Here is a 19840-nt window from a genome sequence, read left to right as displayed (position 1 = left end):
ACTTATCTAATACTTTTACACATCCCAAAGTACTTGACTTGATGAGTTGCTTAGAGTTGTGTATGTATGTAGCTGTGGGCTTGCTGTTCTAGTGGTCTCAGCACAGGCCTATCTGGCAGGAATTCAAATCCCTCCTCTGACATTTGCTCCTTCTGTGGCCTTGGGTTTAACTTCTTGATCTCTTTCTTCAATTTCTTGATGTATGAGATAATGGTCTTTCCAGAAGTGTTGTGATAACTGTATAGCACATTGGAGATAGATTATTATGTTTATTTGTTGTTAAAGAGCATGAAACAAAGATCTGTGTTCTACAGTGCACATGCAAGTTAAGTAAAATAAAACCATTATAATTAGGAGTTCTATTTGCAAAATATAAGGTTTAAGTATGATATTATATTTTAAGAATGGATTTAAAACATGGAGAGTCATTACAAGGCGCTAAAACTTTTCTGTAAAATGAAGCTGTTTTGGAAGAACTTAAAAAGTAAAAGTATGCATAAAACATACCAGAAGGAAATCAGAGAAAGATAAGTACAAAACAGAATGTGAACTCTGGATTGTATTGATTCATGATGAAAAGAATGGGTTGTCCTTGAAGTTCCACAAGTACTGAAATTTCCCCCTATTGTACTGAGGGTTCTGTTTGTTGAAGCTGGGATGGAATTTAATGTAAAAAAGGCTTACTGGAAAACAAGTAGCAAAATCTTATTTTACAGAGATGAAAGCATAAATACTGAAGCAGAGAAATTACAAGAGCAACATAAAATTATTAAATGAGGGTAGTTCAGATTGGGTACTGAAAGGAATGATGGACTAAAAAAGATGTTGGTGATCTTGAGCTAAAACTGGAGCAGTTTGAATATCCTGAATTTCATCCCTTTCATACTGATATGAAAACCAGCAATAATGTCAGAAACCTGGCAACTGTGGTCAAGATGATAAGATGTAATTTGTATCATGTGCTTGTCTGGAAGAATAGATGTTCTACACATGTTCTGTTAAAAAAATAAGCAGATAAAGTTATGTGAGAAATTTCTAAATCAGGTTAATGACACCAGTATTCCACTACATCATTGGCAGAAAACTTTATTTTGTGGACAAAATGTCTAGTTAGACTTTTCTTTGATTTGTAGGCAGAAGTTCCAACAACATTCTAAAAGGTCATTAACCTTTCAAGCATATGAATATTCAAATGTTACATATGCATGTTGGTAATGGCCCAGATTTACACGCAAGCGATACTTTCAGTAATTCTGATTACAATGTTTACTCCACCATAATTTATTGAAGATCAAGGAATATTTATGTAATTTTACCACTTTGAAAGGAATTTAAAGAAAACAAAAGTAATTTCCTCATTGTGCCTTGGAAGAGGGATTTCTGTGGAGTCATTATGCTGAAGAGCTGGGTTTGCTACTCTCAGGACATTGAACAGCTATGACAGTGCATTTGCAGACCGTAACACGTGAGGCAAATACGAATGTAAAGAAGGGAAACTCCAACTAAACAGTTTCCAAATGACCTTTCACCCTTGAGCTAATGCTTGCCAGTAGAACATTGATTGACAATGGTACGGCTTTGCTATAAAAAGGTCATTTTCCAATCACTGTGAATGGATTTGCCGTGATCATGGGAGCCTGCAGTCTGAGAAGAAGATAACAGGATAAAAGTGACAGAACTGTGATAAGAAGTAGAAGGGGTTTTTTTCCAGTTTTCATAATAACATTTACCAAAGAGTAAATGACATGATTAAATGAACCTTCTTACAGAAATGTGAAAAGACTCATTCACTTGACACATTTGTTGTAAATTATAGATCCCTCAAGAACAGAAAAGAAAGAGAGCAAATGTCCTACCCCTGGGTGTGATGGAACTGGCCATGTAACGGGGCTTTACCCCCATCACCGCAGTTTGTCAGGATGCCCACACAAAGATAGGGTCCCTCCAGAAAGTAAGTTTACATTCTTTCATGGAAACTGGGGATAAAACAACAAAAACTTTTCTAGCATGCTTTTTAAACCTTTTATTTAAAAAATTAATTTCATTTTTCAGTATGGTTTGTCTCAAGTTAGTCAACTGTTCTGTGTTATACTTTTTCCTTTATTCCATCATTTCCATTCTTTACTAACTTTACACGAAAAGAACAACTTTTAAAGCTGTATTCTTTGATTTTGAGAATCCTAGGTTATTTTTTAATAGACATATTTAGTCAACAGAGAAAAAGGTTTCCAGAAGATGTGCACTGCTTTTGCTTCTGCGGGCTAATGTCACATCAACTGTCCTTATTGTCTTGTACAGGAATAATTATTCCTGAAAAACTTGCAACCCCTTTCTGTTTTGACTGTTGTGTCTGAAACATAATTTATATTAAACTAGAGCATATTATAAAAAATAATAATTTGGCTGTTTACTTAGCTACAGAACTCAGGATTTTGAGCAAACAACCCCTCTCAGTCATATGAGTGGAACTTTCTGCCATGTCAGCAAATTCTGTGCATAGGGAGTTCACCCATATGAGCTCATGGACACCCACTAAAGGCAGAGTGCTTCCTTTCTGGAAGTCACCTCCTCATCTGGTGAAATCAGCATAGTTCTGTTGAAGCCAATTACTCTGTGCTGATTTTTATCAGGAAGTGTATAGCTAAGATCCAATTATCTTCCACACCAGTTTTAAAATGTTGTTGTGGATTTCATTCCATATGGACCTAAAATCCTCACTGTCCATTAGTACTTCTAGACTTAACCTCAGTGAATTTGCAACAGCCTTAAGGAAGTGTTGTAAAGATGGTCAGAACTAAAATGGTCCCCAGTTTCCAAAGGAAAGTAGATTCTGATGAACAGGAAAACAGAAGTAGATTAGCACTGCAAGAGTGGCAGACATAACAAGTCTCCTCTTTCCTGGTACAGCGGCTTCTTCCAGAAGTAACATAATGAGGAAGTGCTTTAGGAAACTTTGCTGTAGTTTGGTTGGTCTCTGAATACAGTAGGAAAAATAAAGTAATTTCTCTGCTTTCCAAGACCCTGTAATTTTCTGAAACACAAATATTTATTCAGTTGCTCAAAGTTCTATCATTTTTTCAAATGGTAAATAAAAAGCTCTTTAGAAGACTTTGCAAATCAAAGAAGAATATAGCTTTAAACTGTTTGCATGCTCTTGTACCTACTAAAATGACAAAGGTGAGCTCATCTTTTTTTTTTCCTGTGATGTTGGCCTTGTGAAGCATGTTTCAACAACAGCTTTAAATATTAGGAATTTCAGAGTGAAGCTTTTGCATCTACACACATTTTATCACACTGATGATGGGGTGATGATGATGATGATGATGGTTGTCTTTTAATGAGTATACATAGTCTAATTCTCAAGTCTCTGAACAGCTTTTATTCAGTTCTTAACTCAGTCAGCGTATCTACTGATTTTATTAGATCTTTTTTTTTTTTTTTTTTTTTTTGAGTGAGAACTAAATACAGGCTTCCAGACCACTTCTTGTGTGAGAAAATGAGAACTTCACAAGGGCTGGATAGCCTTTTTCCCATTGAGTGATTTACTGCTATCCAGCTCTGAGACATGGATTCAGATATGCCTCATATCATAAAAAACTCTTCAGTGTTCCCAAAAAGTTCTTGATAATTTGGCCCTTCATAGCATGAGCTTTATGATTTAGAGGGGTACTGCTCTGAGCAGCCTTGGAGTAAGTTTTCCATCCAGCTTGCAGTGGATGCAGATGTAAATCAGTTTACTTGCTTAAGCTTGTACCACTTATTTCTTTTTTACATTTTTTTCTGCCATCCCTCAATTTTTAAGTACTTAATTTTGGTTCTTAGTATTTTGAAAATAATTTTCACATTTGTAGAGAACACGAGTGAAAAATAGAGCATCCATTCTGCTCACTATGTAGATATGAATGATATATCTATGTGGAAGTGAGCAGAACTGGCCCCTAGCTCAATCGGGCTGCCTTATAGTTAGGGTCAAATTCTGTTCAGGGTTGTACTGAGGTGTGTTTCAAATAATTCAATGTTCTACCAGTATAACTTGAGAGCAGATTTTCAGCTCATGAGTTTGATACTGTGTTTATAAAGCTATGTATTAAGAATACATACATTTCCTGAAAGAGTTTTCCAGTCTGTAATTTTGTTTTTGTATGGTTGCTAGCTCACTCTTTACTGTTGAGCTGATCTTTTCTCAGTGGTTCTGTATGAAGAAGATGTTGGGCGTCTTCTGCTTCACTGTTGCACCAGAGATGCATTTGTTTATAGGTTCTGTAACCTCCATAACTTTCACTGTTGCCCTGTGTTAATGAGCATAGGGTCACAATACTTAGTTTCCTCATCAGGCTTTATTGGCTATGTGTGTCACGTGTATTTTGAGGAATGCTGGTTGTTAATGAATCCTGCTTTGTTTTAAAATGGTTTCATATATACTGGGATTTGATTTTTTTTTTCTTGTTTTCATACTCTGCTGTTTTCTCTTACTCTCCTTGTCAAGTTCTTGCCATGCATGAAAATGTTCTTAAGTGTCCTACACCAGGCTGCACAGGCCGGGGCCACGTAAATAGCAACAGGAATTCCCACCGAAGGTAAGGATGCCGTCGCTGGACACCAATCTAGAGGGAACAATGCCTCCCAACTGCAGCCCTTCTAGCAGTCCATTGGTGGGGGGGAGTGAGTGTGTGTCGTTGTTCTGTTCTGAGGATTGACAGATGGTGCTTCGTGTGCTTTATCCATTTTAAGGAGTTACATTTATTCATGTATTTTCTGAGGAGAACGAGTGCGTTTGCTGTAGTATGGATGAATTGATCCACAGAAGACATTTTAAGCATCCTTAGCTTTTTGAGTGGACTTTTTTTTTTCTTTTTGTTTTGATATTTGCTGAACAGCAGTTGTACAAAACAAGTGGTATGACTGCTCATGGGTGTGTTGCAGGGAGAAAGAAGATTTTTTTCAACCGTCAGGACTAGGACAGAGTTCTTGTTCTCACACTTCACTCTCCTCAGAGATTTTTTCTAGTGCATGAAAAAAACCCACTCTAATCCTAAATTATTGAGGTTTTTTTAATACATGAGAAGCAGCATTTTAAATACACAGCTGTTACCTTTCTTACTGGCCACAGTCTTAACCCATAAGTACTTATTCAGCTGAAATTGAATGAGAATTTTGGCTGTTTAAGAAACATTAAGAACATGTCTCATTACATTTAAAAATGAAAAGGCAGAAATAATAGAAGTTAGTATTCTAGTAAAAAAAAAAAGATCAAGGAAAAAAGCAACTTTTCCATAGCTTCCTAAGATTAGTAATAGATTCCTAGAGAAGAGATGCTACTGCAAATTAAATTCCGCCAAAAAAATTTTGAAAACGTCACTTTAGTGTTCTGCATGTCACAATTTTCACACAGAAAAAGAATAAAATCTTGCCTATTCCTTTATAATTTTAAAAAGCCAGAAAATTTAAGAGGATAAGAGGGTAAAAGGAACTGTGCAATGTTCCTGTTATTGAATTCCTTTTTGCTGCTGATTGTAGCATGAAGGCTTAAGGGAGTACAGACACTGGACATTCAGTCTTACCAAGCCCCTCATATTAGCTGCATTTCCCCAGAAGACTCTTGTGGGTACCAGCCTGCCTGCAATAAGCTCTGCTATCCCTTCTCTGCAGTGATGCTGCCAGTAGATGCAGCAGAAACCTCTGAGAAGGCTTTATGGGAATTACTGCTGCTTGAAGCAGCATTCACTTCTGGCTGAATATCCACTAGAATATTTGAGGTGTCTGAGAAAGAGCATGTCAGTGGAGTGCAGCTGCCCCCTGGCAGGGCTGCAGAGCTGCACAGAGCTCCCTCACCCTCTGCAGAACTAGGGCAGTGAGGGCGGGCAGGGGGGAGCACTCTGCAGTCTGTGCTCACCTCCTTCTGTGGCTTTTGGGGCATTTTTCTCTACTTCACTTTTTTTTTTCTTTTTTTTCCCACTTTTTTCCTGTAAAGAAGGGAACATCTGGGAATGCTCTGATTTGCCTTTCACTTTAATTTCTATTCCTGTGGAGAGCACAGAGAGCTGCGGTCGCATAAGCATGCAATAGACTATGACAAGGAAAGGAACTCCTCCATTGTCAGGTCACAGGGTTTTACAGCTTCACTAAGAGCACCATCTGCTGGCATCAATATATTTATTTTTGTCAGTTCTAAATCTTCCATAAGAATCAGGCTTATTATTGCCACTTCAATAATAGTTCAGCATTAGCAAATTTAATTGAATTTCCAGTGCAGAAATGCTTTTCATTTTACATCACCTACTATTAGAAAGCATACTTTAGTGACTGAAATTCATGAACAAACACTAACATTTGACATGTAGATTTAGCAACCCAAGGCAAAATTTTGCATTCATTTATATGCCTAGCAAAAAAGATTGGAGTTAATGGAGCTGAATGAGGTATGAAGGAGCACAAGATTAGGCCTATATGGTGTTGTCATTTAATTGTCTTCAGGAGCCATTTGATTGGCAACATTTTTATATGCATAAAGGTCACAAGTCTGCTAGCAGAGCTGCACAGTAGATTCCAGTTTATATTCTCCTCTCCTACTGATATGTTCCCTGGCTGACATCCATGAATAATCTACCCATGTACTGTGAGAGAAGAAGAGCAGATATAAGATTTATCATGCAACTTTGAAAGCAGAAGAAAAGAAGTCTATTCTAAAGGAAATAGACATGATCAAAACATTTTTGGAAACCCTTTTCCTTCAGATTCTTCCTGATGCTGGCTAAGGAGGAGAAGGAGTAATTGGATCAGTGCTATAATGTGAAACTATGCAGGACAAGACAATTAAATTTCCTTTCTGTAATTGCAGCCTCTCTGGATGTCCTATTGCTGCAGCAGAGAAACTGGCTAAAGCTCAAGAGAAGCATCAGAACTGTGATGTGTCAAAATCAAACCAGGCATCAGATCGGGTTTTAAGGTATTAGAAATCACTATAATACTTATTCTTATGCAGAATTCATCACACATTCACCTAATCTGAGAATTTATATTTATATACATTGTATATACATATATATCTCCTTTAAAGAAGAGTTAGAATTAGGGCTTCTGGATCCAGTTCTCACAGTGTATTTTTCCCACTCAGTTTTCATGGGGGAGGGTTGGTAATTATTTTGGCAAATACATGTAAAGCTGAAAAGCTCATTTTTGTCTTAGGCATTGTTTGGTGTAAAGATGACTGCTGGAGTGCAAAGTCTAAGAACAGTGTGAAAAAAGTTGGTATCTTTTGGGAATAAACTAATATTTACCGGTAAGTCTTGGTTTTTTCAGCAGGCTTTTACTAGTAAATATCAGTTTAAATTAAACCAGAAGCCCTATCTGCATTACCAAACTGGTAAACTTTTGGCAGGACACTTGGAAAAGTACCAGGTGTAGCTTAGATTCCAAAATAACATCAGGCTTAGTTCTTTGTCTCTGTTCCCCCCATTCTTTGCCAGGAAGGACAGAGAGAAGAAAAAGAGACTTGTCTAAATTTTCATATGGAAGGGACCTTTAACCAATTCTATATGATTATACACCTTTTCTTCATCCATGTAGGGTTCTGCATTTATCTGGAGTTGCATCCAGCTTTGTGCTATTGTCTCCTCTTTCGAGATATGTGGGTGGAAAAAATATTATTTCTAAGGAGCTGAAGTGTGAAGGATGCATGTAAAGCAATCAAACTTCTGCATGATTGTACCAGCCTTATGCTGATGATGCCCCAAAAGCTGCAGAATTTCTCCATGGATACTGCAATATCTGTGGGCTGGGGTAGGTACATCCCTCCCAGCTGCCTCAAAGAGCGTGGAGGAAGTGCTGCAGCTTTAGTTCCCAGAATTTCCTACTTATCCCATAATTCTCAGTCTTTAGCTGTCTTCTAGATTTAAGAACTGATTGGGCTGCTTAAAGTTTTCTACTGTATTATCAACACCTTTCTTTGAATATTCTCTTAGAAGTTCATCTAATCTTGATGGTCTTTTCAAAAACCAGCATTTCCATGGAGCTGGGAACATAGAATTATGGTTCACATCTACAGAAGATTTTTCATCATTCCTGTTGTCTATGCTCTTCTTCCGCAGATTTGTTTTTATCTTAACTGCCCCTAATTCAGTTTGCACAGCTTGGCGTACAACATCCCACAGAGGTTTCTTAGAGAAGAGTTCTTCAAATCCCATTAGCAAAAAAACTCCACTCTTTGAGGGAATAAAACAGTTTCTCACTTGATGGAAAAAGACAGATCAAAAATGCAGTGGTTTTTACCACCGCTCATTACAGAGAAGTCACTGAAGTCACTTGCCATAGAAGGCAACTGCTCAAAAGCAGCATCCAGTTTGCTGGCAAACTCCCTAGGATTGTTCTGCAATCTTAACTTCTTGTGAGCTGCCTTGTGTTTCAGGTTTTATAGGCAACTCAGATAATTCCTTCATCTTGTCTCTTGCTTCCTTTTTACCTTTAAGTCATTGAAGTATTTAAGATGAACTTGGCAGCTATTTATAATATTTGTGTGCAGGCAACTGATGGGCAGACAGAGATGTTTTAAGAGTAAATCTTGAATATTTGTCTTCATCCCAGTTTCCATTCCACCTGCATTTGAAAGTTCTTACTTAAAAAGAAATCAAATTCATAGGACTTCTATTCAACTGAAATTTTGGATTTGCACCAAATGTTCAGGATCTGAATTGCAGGTTTTTGGTTAAATATAGATTATCTTGAAACAGGATCAAACTGTTATTCATATCGGCTCATTGTATAAATAAGCCCGCTGTATTTTGTGAGGAAGAAGTGTCTAAAGGAATAAGCATGCATAAATCAAAGGGAATAGTATGACTAATATGATTTTTGGGTGATCTTTACATAAATATCTTGAATAAATTTTATGATAATAAATTCATTCAGAAAAACATGATATAATATTTAAAACCTGTTTCCTACTATTGAGCACATTTCACTTTGTTAGTCAACATGATGATACTTCTGATCTCAACTGAAGTTATGTTCCTATGATTGTTCCTTCCATTTCGTCTGGTTCTAAATGCAGTAAGGAAAAAAAGAGAAGAAAAAGAATGAAAAATAGATATATGCTTCTTTATTCCAGCAGAAGCACCTCAGGTGTGCTGTTCATCCTCCTCACCTCCTGCTACACGCAGCAGGTAGACATGCAGCATTGTGCAGCAGTTGCTTCCTATGACCCAGTCATGTAACTCTTTCTTATATACGTAGGGTTTGCAGGATCTGCCTTCGTTTGCCTGCTTTGAGCTGATGACTTCAGTGCCCACATGCAGAAGATGGTGTGACAGTGGAGTTCACTGCAGCGCTCTTGCACTGGGCTTTCACAAGTTTCTCAAATGACAGAATAACATCAATGAGGGCTTCTTCTGACTGTCCTCCCTCATCCTCAATGAAAGAGATATTTAACTGAAACAGTTTTATTTTGTATTCATGCTCAGGACCTTCCTTGAGGTGTGCATCTGTGTGTCAGGAATTGCATCTCCTGCCAGAGCCTTGCATTTAAGGATGAGCAGGACCTGCAAGGCAGCAGCTCGAAGTCAACAGGGCTTCTGAGACTCTTCTCAAGATGAACATGGATTTGTATATTGAAGGATGAAACAGGAATAGTTGCATTTGAAAGCACAGAGGAAAACAGCGTACAACTCTGTTGGAAGAAATATGGAGGAAACTCCATAAATTAGGTGGAGCTTCCCAATGTGCTTTTTCTTTTTGATATCTTAAGAATTCGTCCAAACTTCTTCTGTCAGTCTGCTTGCCCCTCTTTAATTCACCTCCCAAAAGAAAAAAAAAAAATTTTGCTTTGTGGTGCAATTACAAGGGGAAAGGGAAACCCTGAAGTATTTCAAAACAGAACTTTAAAATACTTTTAGCTGCAGGATACATTTAGTGGCATTAGAATTAATTTTGTCTAGGCTTTGTTCAAGGAAATAAATATTGTTTGTCTGCTGAAAATAACCAAACTAAGGAAATGCAATATTATATTGCTGTCTCTTGAGTACAAGAAATAACTAAGATTTTCTAATCTGAACTATAAATTATGCACAAACATAGTAAACTGAACTGCATCTAACAAACTGTACATATCTTTAATTTCTAGGCCCATGTGCTTTGTTAAGCAATTGGAGATCCCTCAGTATGGCTACAGAAACAATGTCCCCACCACCACACCCCGCTCCAACTTGGCCAAGGAACTAGAGAAATACTCTAAGACTTCGTTTGAATATAACAGTTATGACAACCATGCCTATGGCAAGAGAGCCATAGCTCCCAAGGTGCAATCCAGGGATATATCCCCCAAAGGATATGATGGTAGGAGGTGCACACTCTTATACATGAGAGACAAGTTTGCAGTTAATCATGTTGTTGTATATGTAAACATCATACAAATAAGACATGTTTTCATGTTCATACAGTATTATGAGGAATGCTATCATATGTAAGTTATTTTAAAGGCCTTTTAAAATAAATGTTTTTTTTATACGGTGCTTGCTTCAGGATTGTTGCACTGGCAAAAGACATCTCCAGCTATTAAGCTCCTGGGATGTATTGAGATGGCAATAAAAGCTAAGTAATAGAGAGAATCCTTATGTTACTGTCTGGGAGACCTGGCCTCAAGGGTCACATTAGGATTCTCATCTCCAAGCAGCAGTTCAGGTAACCCAGGAAGATAACATACTTGCTTTGTGGGGACGTGGAAGTAGAAAACCTGAGCCTCATTGTGCTTCAGATATCATACTTACATACTTAAAGAGGCATTTTTGCTTGTTTTGTCCTCAAAAATACACTAGTTGAATTCTCTGGAAAACCTAACATATTTTAAATGTTCAGGAGAAGCCTGATACTACATTCAGTTCAGGAGAAGAGAATGGATGGAATCAGTCTGGCAGGAGGTAGAGGTTTTTTATTAGGGGAGAAAAATAAACTACAGGATAAAGAAGGGTTGTAGCTTTTGAAGACATCAGGAATTTTTCAGAACAATACATTTATATATGCATATATATTCTATGTGTATATATATGTATGCATATATATATATATATATATATAAAACCCTAAACCATACTTTTTTTTCTTTTTGAGTGCTAGCAGGTTTTTTTTTGTGAAAATATGTGATACTACTCAGTTACTACTATAAGAAATATCAGGCAGGTGTCAGATTTTTTGTTCAAGAAAACAGAAAGAAACAAATTATACAGAGCAATTTATGCTATTGCCTGAACACAGACTGGCATTTAAAAGTATTCAAGTGAGCAAATAGAAAATTACTATGGCTCTTGCCTTCATATGTCTTATATTTTGGATATTTTCCTTTCCCACAGAATTAACAGACATATTCTTGCATTATAGCACAAAGGAAGAGGGTTGTGAAAGGAAACTTATTTTTGGTGAAAGACCTCTTTTTTTCCTCATACCTCCATCTTATTTGTCTTTATCAGAATAAGGGCTTGAACAGCATTAAAAGTAAAGCACTAACTGTAACTGTGGCTAGGAAGAATATGAGTATACATTAGTATAAGGTAAATTAGGTATTAAATATTTCATATGTATTGTCTACTCCTGCAGAAAGGAAAGCATCACAATACTGCTGGGGTTCCTATGAAAAAGCTTACTTTCAGATCAAATTACTGATGCATAAGCAATGGATACATATTTTTCTCATTTAAGTCCCCTTTTTCAATAAATAATGACAAACTTCCCTTTTTCTCCAAACCACCAGAATTTGAAAATACATGTAACATTAAGTATAAGTTTACAGTGACCTTAAATAATAAAAGGCTGTGTTGAGGCAGGTCACTGTCTTTATGCACACCTATCTCCCTTTGATATGAATAGGAGTTTTTCCTGGCTATAGGACTGGAACTAGGTGGCTTCACTGCTCAGTGATGTGAGCCAGAGGGGACTGAGGGACCCTGCATCCCTGTGATTCATGCTGGTGTATCAAGCGCTGGGAGCAGTGGCAGCCTGTTAGTGCTGGAGCGGGTTGGTTGCCAACACAGGCTGCTCTACAACTTTGTTCCACACTCCTGGCTGCGCAGGACACAGTGCACACCACCCCTGGTTCCAAGGGATGTGTGTGCTGTTTGGCCAGATGGACCTGCCAACATGGTCCCAGATGTGGGGCCTGATTTGAGTTCGTCTTTTCCCTGTTAGTGATTTTGATGAAACCTCTAGTGTTCACATCCCTGAAATTTCAGATGTACTTCAACATATTTGGCTTAAATTGGCTCAGGAAAATCAGTTGGATTCTTACAATAATGAAGTCCTGGGCACACTGAAATTGTTAAAGCATTTTGCCACTGAATCTCCATGAAACAGGGATTTTGCTGACAGTTATTGTAGATAACTGAATATGAAAGAGATTTCAGGAAAAGACTCTTCACTTAAAAGAGCCCCCTCAAAAAACACCACAGTATTTTTGGATGGCTTTATATTTGTATATAAAAAATCAATGATTGCTACTAAAGACTTTATGGTGGTCCACAGAGCACACCTATTATGTATGTCAGTAAAGCATGTTTATATAAAAGCAGATTCAGTTCTGAAAAGTCATCCTGAAAAACTCAAAAGTATATCTAAGGTTTTGGGGGAAATGTGCAGGTAAGCAGTGCTTTAGTTCTGCCTGTATGAGAGAAGTAGTCTTAAGGATATGAAAAATCAATAGCTTCACGTGTCAATTCCTTTTTAACTGTCAGCTACTATGGTATTTTCATCATCAGGGATTATATCAGTAAGTGTAGAGTTGGGAGTGGCACAAACATAAATAGCACCTTTGAATTGTTTCCTTGATTTTTTTTTACAGTAAAGTTTACTAAAAAACAATCAGAAAATGTATACTTTGGATTTTTGGGTAGAGTGATCTAGTAATTCTTGAGAACTTTTTTTTTTAGCTTGTTTTTCCTTTGAAACCAATTGCATAGTGTATTGGATGCTGGCATTATGGTACACAGCAGTAAAGATAGGCAAGCTGGACACAGCAGGCAGTGGTGATGGCAACACTTTCAGTTACTTAGGTGATGGCAGAAATTGTTGTCATCCCACCAATAGGTTGGGTCATACTATCAAAACACTGGAAAATGTTATGAGTGGGATTCATCTGACCATGTTCAGAGTTTTGTAATGTTAGCACCAACAGCTGAGTCTGGTGCCCCCTTTCAGGTTCAAGAAGGGTAGATGTTTCTGTGATTTAGTTAATCTTTTCCTGAAGTGCTTGTTTAAAACTGGTCAGGTGAATCATGGCCTGAACGTTCCTATTTTCTTCCACTGCCTGTGTAAGAAGCCTATAATGACTAGATCAGGTACCTGAAATTAGGTGAGATGAATCTTTTATTGTACAAGTAAGAAAAAGTGTTGAAACTGTAATTAATTTACTAAAACATTCAGTATTTAGACCATATTGGGATGAAGGTGCCTGGGCAGAACTGAATTCCAGTCCAAATAGCTTCGTTTTGTCTTTTTCGTGTTTGGGATCTCTCCCACTCCCCCATTGTTAATGCCTTTAGACTTTGAGAGTGCGTTTAGACTTGAGAAAAGCCTTTAGACTTTGAGAGGTTCTTTGTAATCAGTCCCTGGGCATAATCTGATGGAGGCCCAGTTTGGGTATGCAACTGGTTAGACCTGTGTCTGTTTTTAATGGGGAAGGTGTTCTTCACATCTGGTTTCATAGATGGACTGCAGAGCTTGGTAAACCTGGTGCCACAGGGGTGGGCATTGTATGAAGCAGAACTACCTGGTATTGAAACAATGCAGCTTTCCCTTCATTAGTGAACAGATTGATTTTATTCATTATAAATCGATGATCTTTGTTTCTCTGAAAAGCTACTGTGAAATGAACAATCTGGGTTATGTGACTCATCTTCCAATGTACAGCTGCAGTAAAGTTAAATAACCATGGCCGTTTCTCTCCAAGTAAGTTTTGCTTAAATTATTGGTTACCTGAAAGCTAATAATTGTGTAGCGTGTTTATAGCACTTTACATCTTCAAAGTGTTTTGCAAGTGAATCACAACACAACTAAATTTTAGAAGCAACTTTCTGTTTATAGGGAAAATGAATTCAAGGGATTATGTAGTTTGACCAAGGCCACAGAGGAGTCTGTATCAGAGCCTGCATGAGTTTCTGGTCATTAGTCCTATGTATAAAAGCTGCCTCTTTCCCTTCCTCTCTTTAGCACGCATTCTCATATACATATATATATATATATATAATTTCACATGTAATATGTCTCTTATGTCTGTCTAAATGTGACCTGCTATAACGAGACTAAAATTTCTTGAAAATTACAAAAGTCTTATTTATTCTTGTGATATTTATAAGATAGTTCTAATTTGGCAAGTTCAGTGGTATAGAGTGTTTGCTGTGTTAACATAACACAGTAAAAACTGAATTATTCAATTACTTGCTTCCTTAAGTATAGGAAAATTCTTGTGTGTCTTGGATACTGTAACAAAGTAACAATGGATAAATGCTGAATTTTTAATGACCACCACTGACTACTATATTAATAATGAAACTCTTGAGGAACAGTTCACAAATTTATTATTAGTGGATAGCCTGCTAGTGTAGTGCTACTATGTGTTCAAAACAAAAAAAAATGTGATGAATGTTTAGCATTCACTTCACTTAAAAAAAATCACACCCTGTGCATTATGTGGCTTTCCTGAGAAAACTCCATCTGTTATGATTTAAGTAAAACACTATTTCCTTTACAGTAAAAATAATGCCATGATTTTTTTCAGTTCTTTAGAGAAAGGAAGATGACATAATGTCATCTAGCAGAGACATTTTGCTTTCAGAGTCTTCTTTTGAACCCTGTCTGCCTACCAAAGCAGCCCATGGTTCACAAATGGGCTGTGCTCATGGGAGCAGATTATTATATGTATGTCTGTTCAGACAAATACAAGAGAAGAGCCTGGCATTTAAATGGAGCCCATCACAGAAGAGCTCTGTCTAGGGCCTGACCTTTTTTGTGTAGCTCTCTAATCAGCATGCTAGTTGGTTATTGTTACCCTGTGCTATAAGGTATGATCTCTGCAGTATACATTTCCATCTTAAGGGGAAGTAGTTGCTGTAATATGCATGGATGTATCCTCTGACCTTGACTTTTATTTTTTTTCTGAAAATACATAAACTTCTACATTTGGGAGACGAGCTTACACTTTCTTACATTTTTACAAACACTCTTAAAACAGCTTATCTGGGAAGAGGGTTGGGGAAATAAGTGGGCTGATAGGGCTGCTTGCCCTTACTGCTGTAATACCTTTGGCTGCAAGGAGCATTGCTTAAAAGCAGCAGCGGTGCTGCCTTGTGTTTAGACAGGCCGGACGTGAGCGCTGTCAGTGCTTTGGCTCTTCTGTGACCACCTGTGGCTTGAGTCAGTCAGAGCACAGCTGGGCATCACTGCAGTGGGAGCAGGGAAGGGTATTTCTGGTCCTTATCATTTTTGTGAAGAGTTGTAGGTGCTCAGGTTGTTTAAAGGGGGAGGGGAGGATTTTTCACTTGTTCCTGTTGTTGCCATTTAAACAGCCATTGCTTCTGCCTTTGTGCAAGTCATGGTAAAACTAGCACATGACCACCACCTTTTTTCTCGTCTCGTACTCCTGTCTTTGGGATGGCCAGTGCCATATTTGCCTGTGGTGTAGGAGGAAATTAGGCTTTTAGGAAGCATGAGGTGTTTGAGGAAATATGGGTGGTGCTGTGGCCCAGAGGCCAAGCTCATCAGCCTTGAAGTGGGTTTGATCTCCAGTAACTCTGGGGAGTTCTAGGCCTTAAACTAACAGTTCCTCATGTAAATAGGAAAAGGTCCCATAGTGTTACATTGCCTGTCATTAATAAAAATGAATGAGCTGAGCAGATTGTACCTTTTGTCTGACTATATATGTGGGGTAAAAGCAGTGTTTCTGTGTTTTTATTGTTTTATAAATCCAGCCTGTTTGTCAGAACAATTCATGATCATGTCATGCAGATTTTTACAGGAGGTTATTTCATATGATCTCACACATGTAGCATATAAAACTCACAGACAGAAATCAAGAAATACAGCCATCATTCTTATTGCGGGCTTTTTTTTTTTTGGCATTGGTTACTGTTCCTCATTATAAATTTCACCTCCAGCAGTTTGTTTTCCTCTTCAGTTATGCAGAATGCTCCTTCTTTTGAGTCATCCTTGTCATATTTCTTCCCACAGCTAAACGCTACTGTAAGAATTCAAGTCCAACCAGCAGCACAACAAGCAGTTATGCCCCTAGCAGCAGCAGCAATATGAGTTGTGGTGGAGGCAGCAGTGCCAGCAGTACCTGCAGCAAGAGCAGCTTTGACTATACTCATGACATGGAGGCAGCACACATGGCTGCTACTGCTATTCTGAATCTCTCCACCCGCTGCAGGGAGATGCCTCAGAACCTCTCCACTAAGCCTCAGGATCTCTGTGCAAGGGTAAAAATTAGTAAATCTGTTTGTTGATGAAGATTTCTCTTAACTGTACTTGCTCTGTGACCCTGATTGAGAGAAAAGCTTTAATACATCTTGCCTTTTTTTCCCCTCAAAATTAACATAATCTGGTGGCTGTGCTAAAGCAGGGAGGAAAAATACCAAAAGAAAGATACAAATTGCTCACAAGTATCACCGGAAACCATGATGCTTTATAAACTGATGATACCAATACCATGTACTCCTTTTTTAAATTTGTCTCTTACTATAATTATAAAAGATGTTTGGATTGCTCAAGTGGAACTAATTTCACTGCTGTTTGGGTATTGGGTTTTTTTGAAAGTCTGGTTCATTACATTTGGCAGAAGGATTAAGATTTAACTCTGCATTTTCATTTAACAGTCACAAATGGGACCTAAGCTTGTAAGATTCAGTGCAGAGAAATCTTTGGTGCTGTATAATTTCTTGCCTGTCTGTGATACCAGAGTTCTTAAGTCAATGCATAATATATTTGAAATGCACAAATCCTCCAGTACAGGTGACTTAAAATGTGCGTAACAGTCTTGCAGAGTGACTCCTGTACTGTATATTAATACAGCCTCAGTATATTATAAAATGGCCATCACAGATACAAATAAAAGCTTTAGTCATTAAGCTTTCTGTATTAAGAAAAAACAGTGCACTATTAACATTCATTAAAGATTTAGGAGATTTCATTTTTAACTTTAAAGTTTTGGCTCTGATAGCTGTTCAAAAATGAGTATTTAACATGCACAAGCAAACAGTACAGTTTTGCCTACAGGAGACCACTAGATGGCTGAGCAGACAGATGCAGTGCAGAGGAAACGTTTTTATTCTGCTTGAAGAGAGATTTTGAGCTGGCAGACATGTTCTGTTCTCCTATAGACAAAGGCTTGCTTTCCCTTTCTGTGAAAACCACCTCTTGCTATGATCATTCATAACAAACTAAACCTGTAGCAGAAAGTATTAGTAATACTGATGCTCCAAGCCAGAATGGACTTTGTTTGCAGATGCTGCTTTTTATATTAATTGATTTAGTACTGTTCAAGAGGGAAACCTCTTTCTCTCATGTAAATAAATGCAGTTCTTCTCTATTCATTATGATGGGAGAAGTTGGAATACAATGCTGAAAATCTTCTGCTTCTAAGCCAGAGAGGGCCTCTTTCCTAATGTGTCACTATAATGCAGCTGAAGGAATGAGTCTGAGGAGATAAACAAATACTTTCTAAATTAAATTAGCCAGATAGCAGCAATTAGATATAAGCTCTAACAAAAGGCAGTAATTCAGAAAGAGAGATTTGCATTTGCAGTGGTTTCCTGCAGCTCTGTTGTTACTCAAGAGGAAAGAAAGTCACTAGACATACAAGGAGTCAGTCGGATTCACATTCATTTTGAAACCAAATTTCTCATGGAATGCTTCATTTTTTGAAAGATGAGGGATTCTCTATGGGCCTTTTTATGTTATCTGTCCTTAGTTTTTTAATTTTGTGTTCATTTTAAGATATCTTATTTCTCCTTATCTAATATAATAGTCAACAGTTGTTTGTTTCTGCAAAGGAGCCCATACTCATCCCATTTTTCACAGTACCAGTTGTCACAGAAATTGGAACAAATTATTATCAGAATAGATACATGAATTGTTAATACGTGTTCATCTGCAGGGAAGGAGCTGTGAAACTTAAATGCATTTCCTCATTGACAAATGGTTTCCAAAAGGACTTCTTTTGGTACCCAACCTCCCTGTTTAATTTTCTGACATTATCTATTCAAGCACTGACTGCTAATGTAAAAGAAAAAAAGAAACAAAGATTATTTGATGTTAGCTGTTTTTTGTTTCTCTAATCACCCAGATGCATGCCAGGACTGAAAGCAAGAATTATGCAGATGTTACCTCACAGGTTACTTCACCTGTCACAGAATAAATCAAGAACATAAAGACAATGGCAAGAAAATACCTTTAGAGCTTTCTCCTTTATATATCAGATTTTGTACTGATGTGCTGGGTGGCAAGAGGGGTACTGAAGACTGTCCCCTTTCCCCCAAACATCAAATTAGCCATTCAGGAAGAAATCTACTTTAACAGCATTAATGTTGTGTAACAGCATCATGCTATGTGTAGGAGGGGGCTCAATGCTTACAATCTATACAGGAATGGAAAAGCATTTTATCATTCTGCTAGGCAATCAGATTGAAGAAGAGGTAGCAGTTTGCCAGTGTGAAGCTGAATTAACAATATTTTTCTTATTTTGACAGAATCCTGATATGGAAGTCGATGAAAATGGGACGTTGGATCTGAGCATGAACAAGCAGAGGCAGCGAGATGGCTGCTGCACCATTTTGACCCCACTGGAGCCAATGTCCCCACAACGACAAGCCGTGATGAACAACCGCTGTTACCAACTGAATGAGGGTGACTGCTGGGACTTGCCAGTGGACTACACTAAAATGAAGCCAAGTAGGATAGATGAAGATGATTCCAAAGAGATTAATGTATGTCTTTTTCATCTATATAGTTCTTGTTGCAGTCTAATTTTGTTAATTCATTAATTTTCTGGAATTTGGAGGGAAATAGGAAGCAAAATTAGTATGTGACAAAACTGGTGGTTTTCTACAAAAAGGACTTTTTGGTGGTTAATCTTTAGGACTATATCATGCTGGCACACATCTGATCTGTGACTAAGTTCCATAAGACAACATTTGAACCATGAATGTGAATCATGTTTTCTAACAGCATCATCTTGTTAACAAATATTTTCTGCAGTAAAGATGCTTTGCTATATCCAGATTATGTTACTCTGTATAAGGAAGTTGACATAACCGTGCAATACTGGGATAATCAGCTCTGAAGACAAGATATTCTCCTGAATTTGAAAACCATAAATGATGTGTTATTTGAAAGCCTGTATTACTTAGAAATCAATTTAAACAAAGCAGCAGAGTATAATGTAAGCTTTCAACTATTTCAACTAATCTTCTAGATTACTTATATGCTCTTGATAGCTCTGTGTAAGGGCCTGCATTAATGAAATACTTTTTCTCAAAAATACAAAGAAAGGATAGAAGAAATCAGTGTTAGTTTTCTACTTATGATACCAAGACAGCAGCAAAACCCTTTTAACAGAAGAGGCAAATAAAGGAAATATGTCAGTGAATTTTTACTGCTTTTCAAAACAGAATAGACAGGACACTGAAGAGGTCTGCTGACAAGGTTCAGTGATGCTGCTTTCTTCTGACAGGTTTTAACCCTTTTCCATTCTGCAGCTTAAAATCCTGCACTCAATTCAATTTACTTGTCTGAGGACTTCTAGTTGGTTTATAGCTAAAAATTAAGCTAATCATTTGAGTTTAGCACATCTCTTGCCAATTTTAATTAAACC

The 19840-nt window shown here is 37.5% G+C and overlaps 1 protein-coding gene across 15 annotated transcripts in view; it reads left to right on the top strand.

The window, feature by feature from the left end:
* The window catches only part of MYT1L (myelin transcription factor 1 like), a 300554-nt gene that overhangs the window by 221818 nt on the left and 58896 nt on the right, over positions 1–19840 (top strand). For 13 of the 15 annotated variants that reach the window (XM_064707653.1, XM_064707662.1, XM_064707654.1 and 10 more), the window contains exons 8-13: positions 1817–1951; positions 4487–4577; positions 6839–6946; positions 10115–10326; positions 16201–16448; positions 18717–18953. In XM_064707653.1, coding sequence (XP_064563723.1) covers positions 1817–1951; positions 4487–4577; positions 6839–6946; positions 10115–10326; positions 16201–16448; positions 18717–18953 — 1031 coding nt within the window. The remainder of the gene's footprint in view (positions 1–1816; positions 1952–4486; positions 4578–6838; positions 6947–10114; positions 10327–16200; positions 16449–18716; positions 18954–19840) is intronic. The other 2 variants (XM_064707666.1, XM_064707665.1) reach the window with 1 other exon arrangement.

This window comes from Zonotrichia leucophrys, chromosome 3 (genome assembly GCF_028769735.1).
Source record: "Zonotrichia leucophrys gambelii isolate GWCS_2022_RI chromosome 3, RI_Zleu_2.0, whole genome shotgun sequence".
NCBI classification, from domain to species: Eukaryota; Metazoa; Chordata; class Aves; order Passeriformes; family Passerellidae; genus Zonotrichia; species Zonotrichia leucophrys.
The sequence above is the reverse complement of the archived record's forward strand: the minus strand, read 5'-3'. Positions and strand labels throughout refer to the sequence as shown.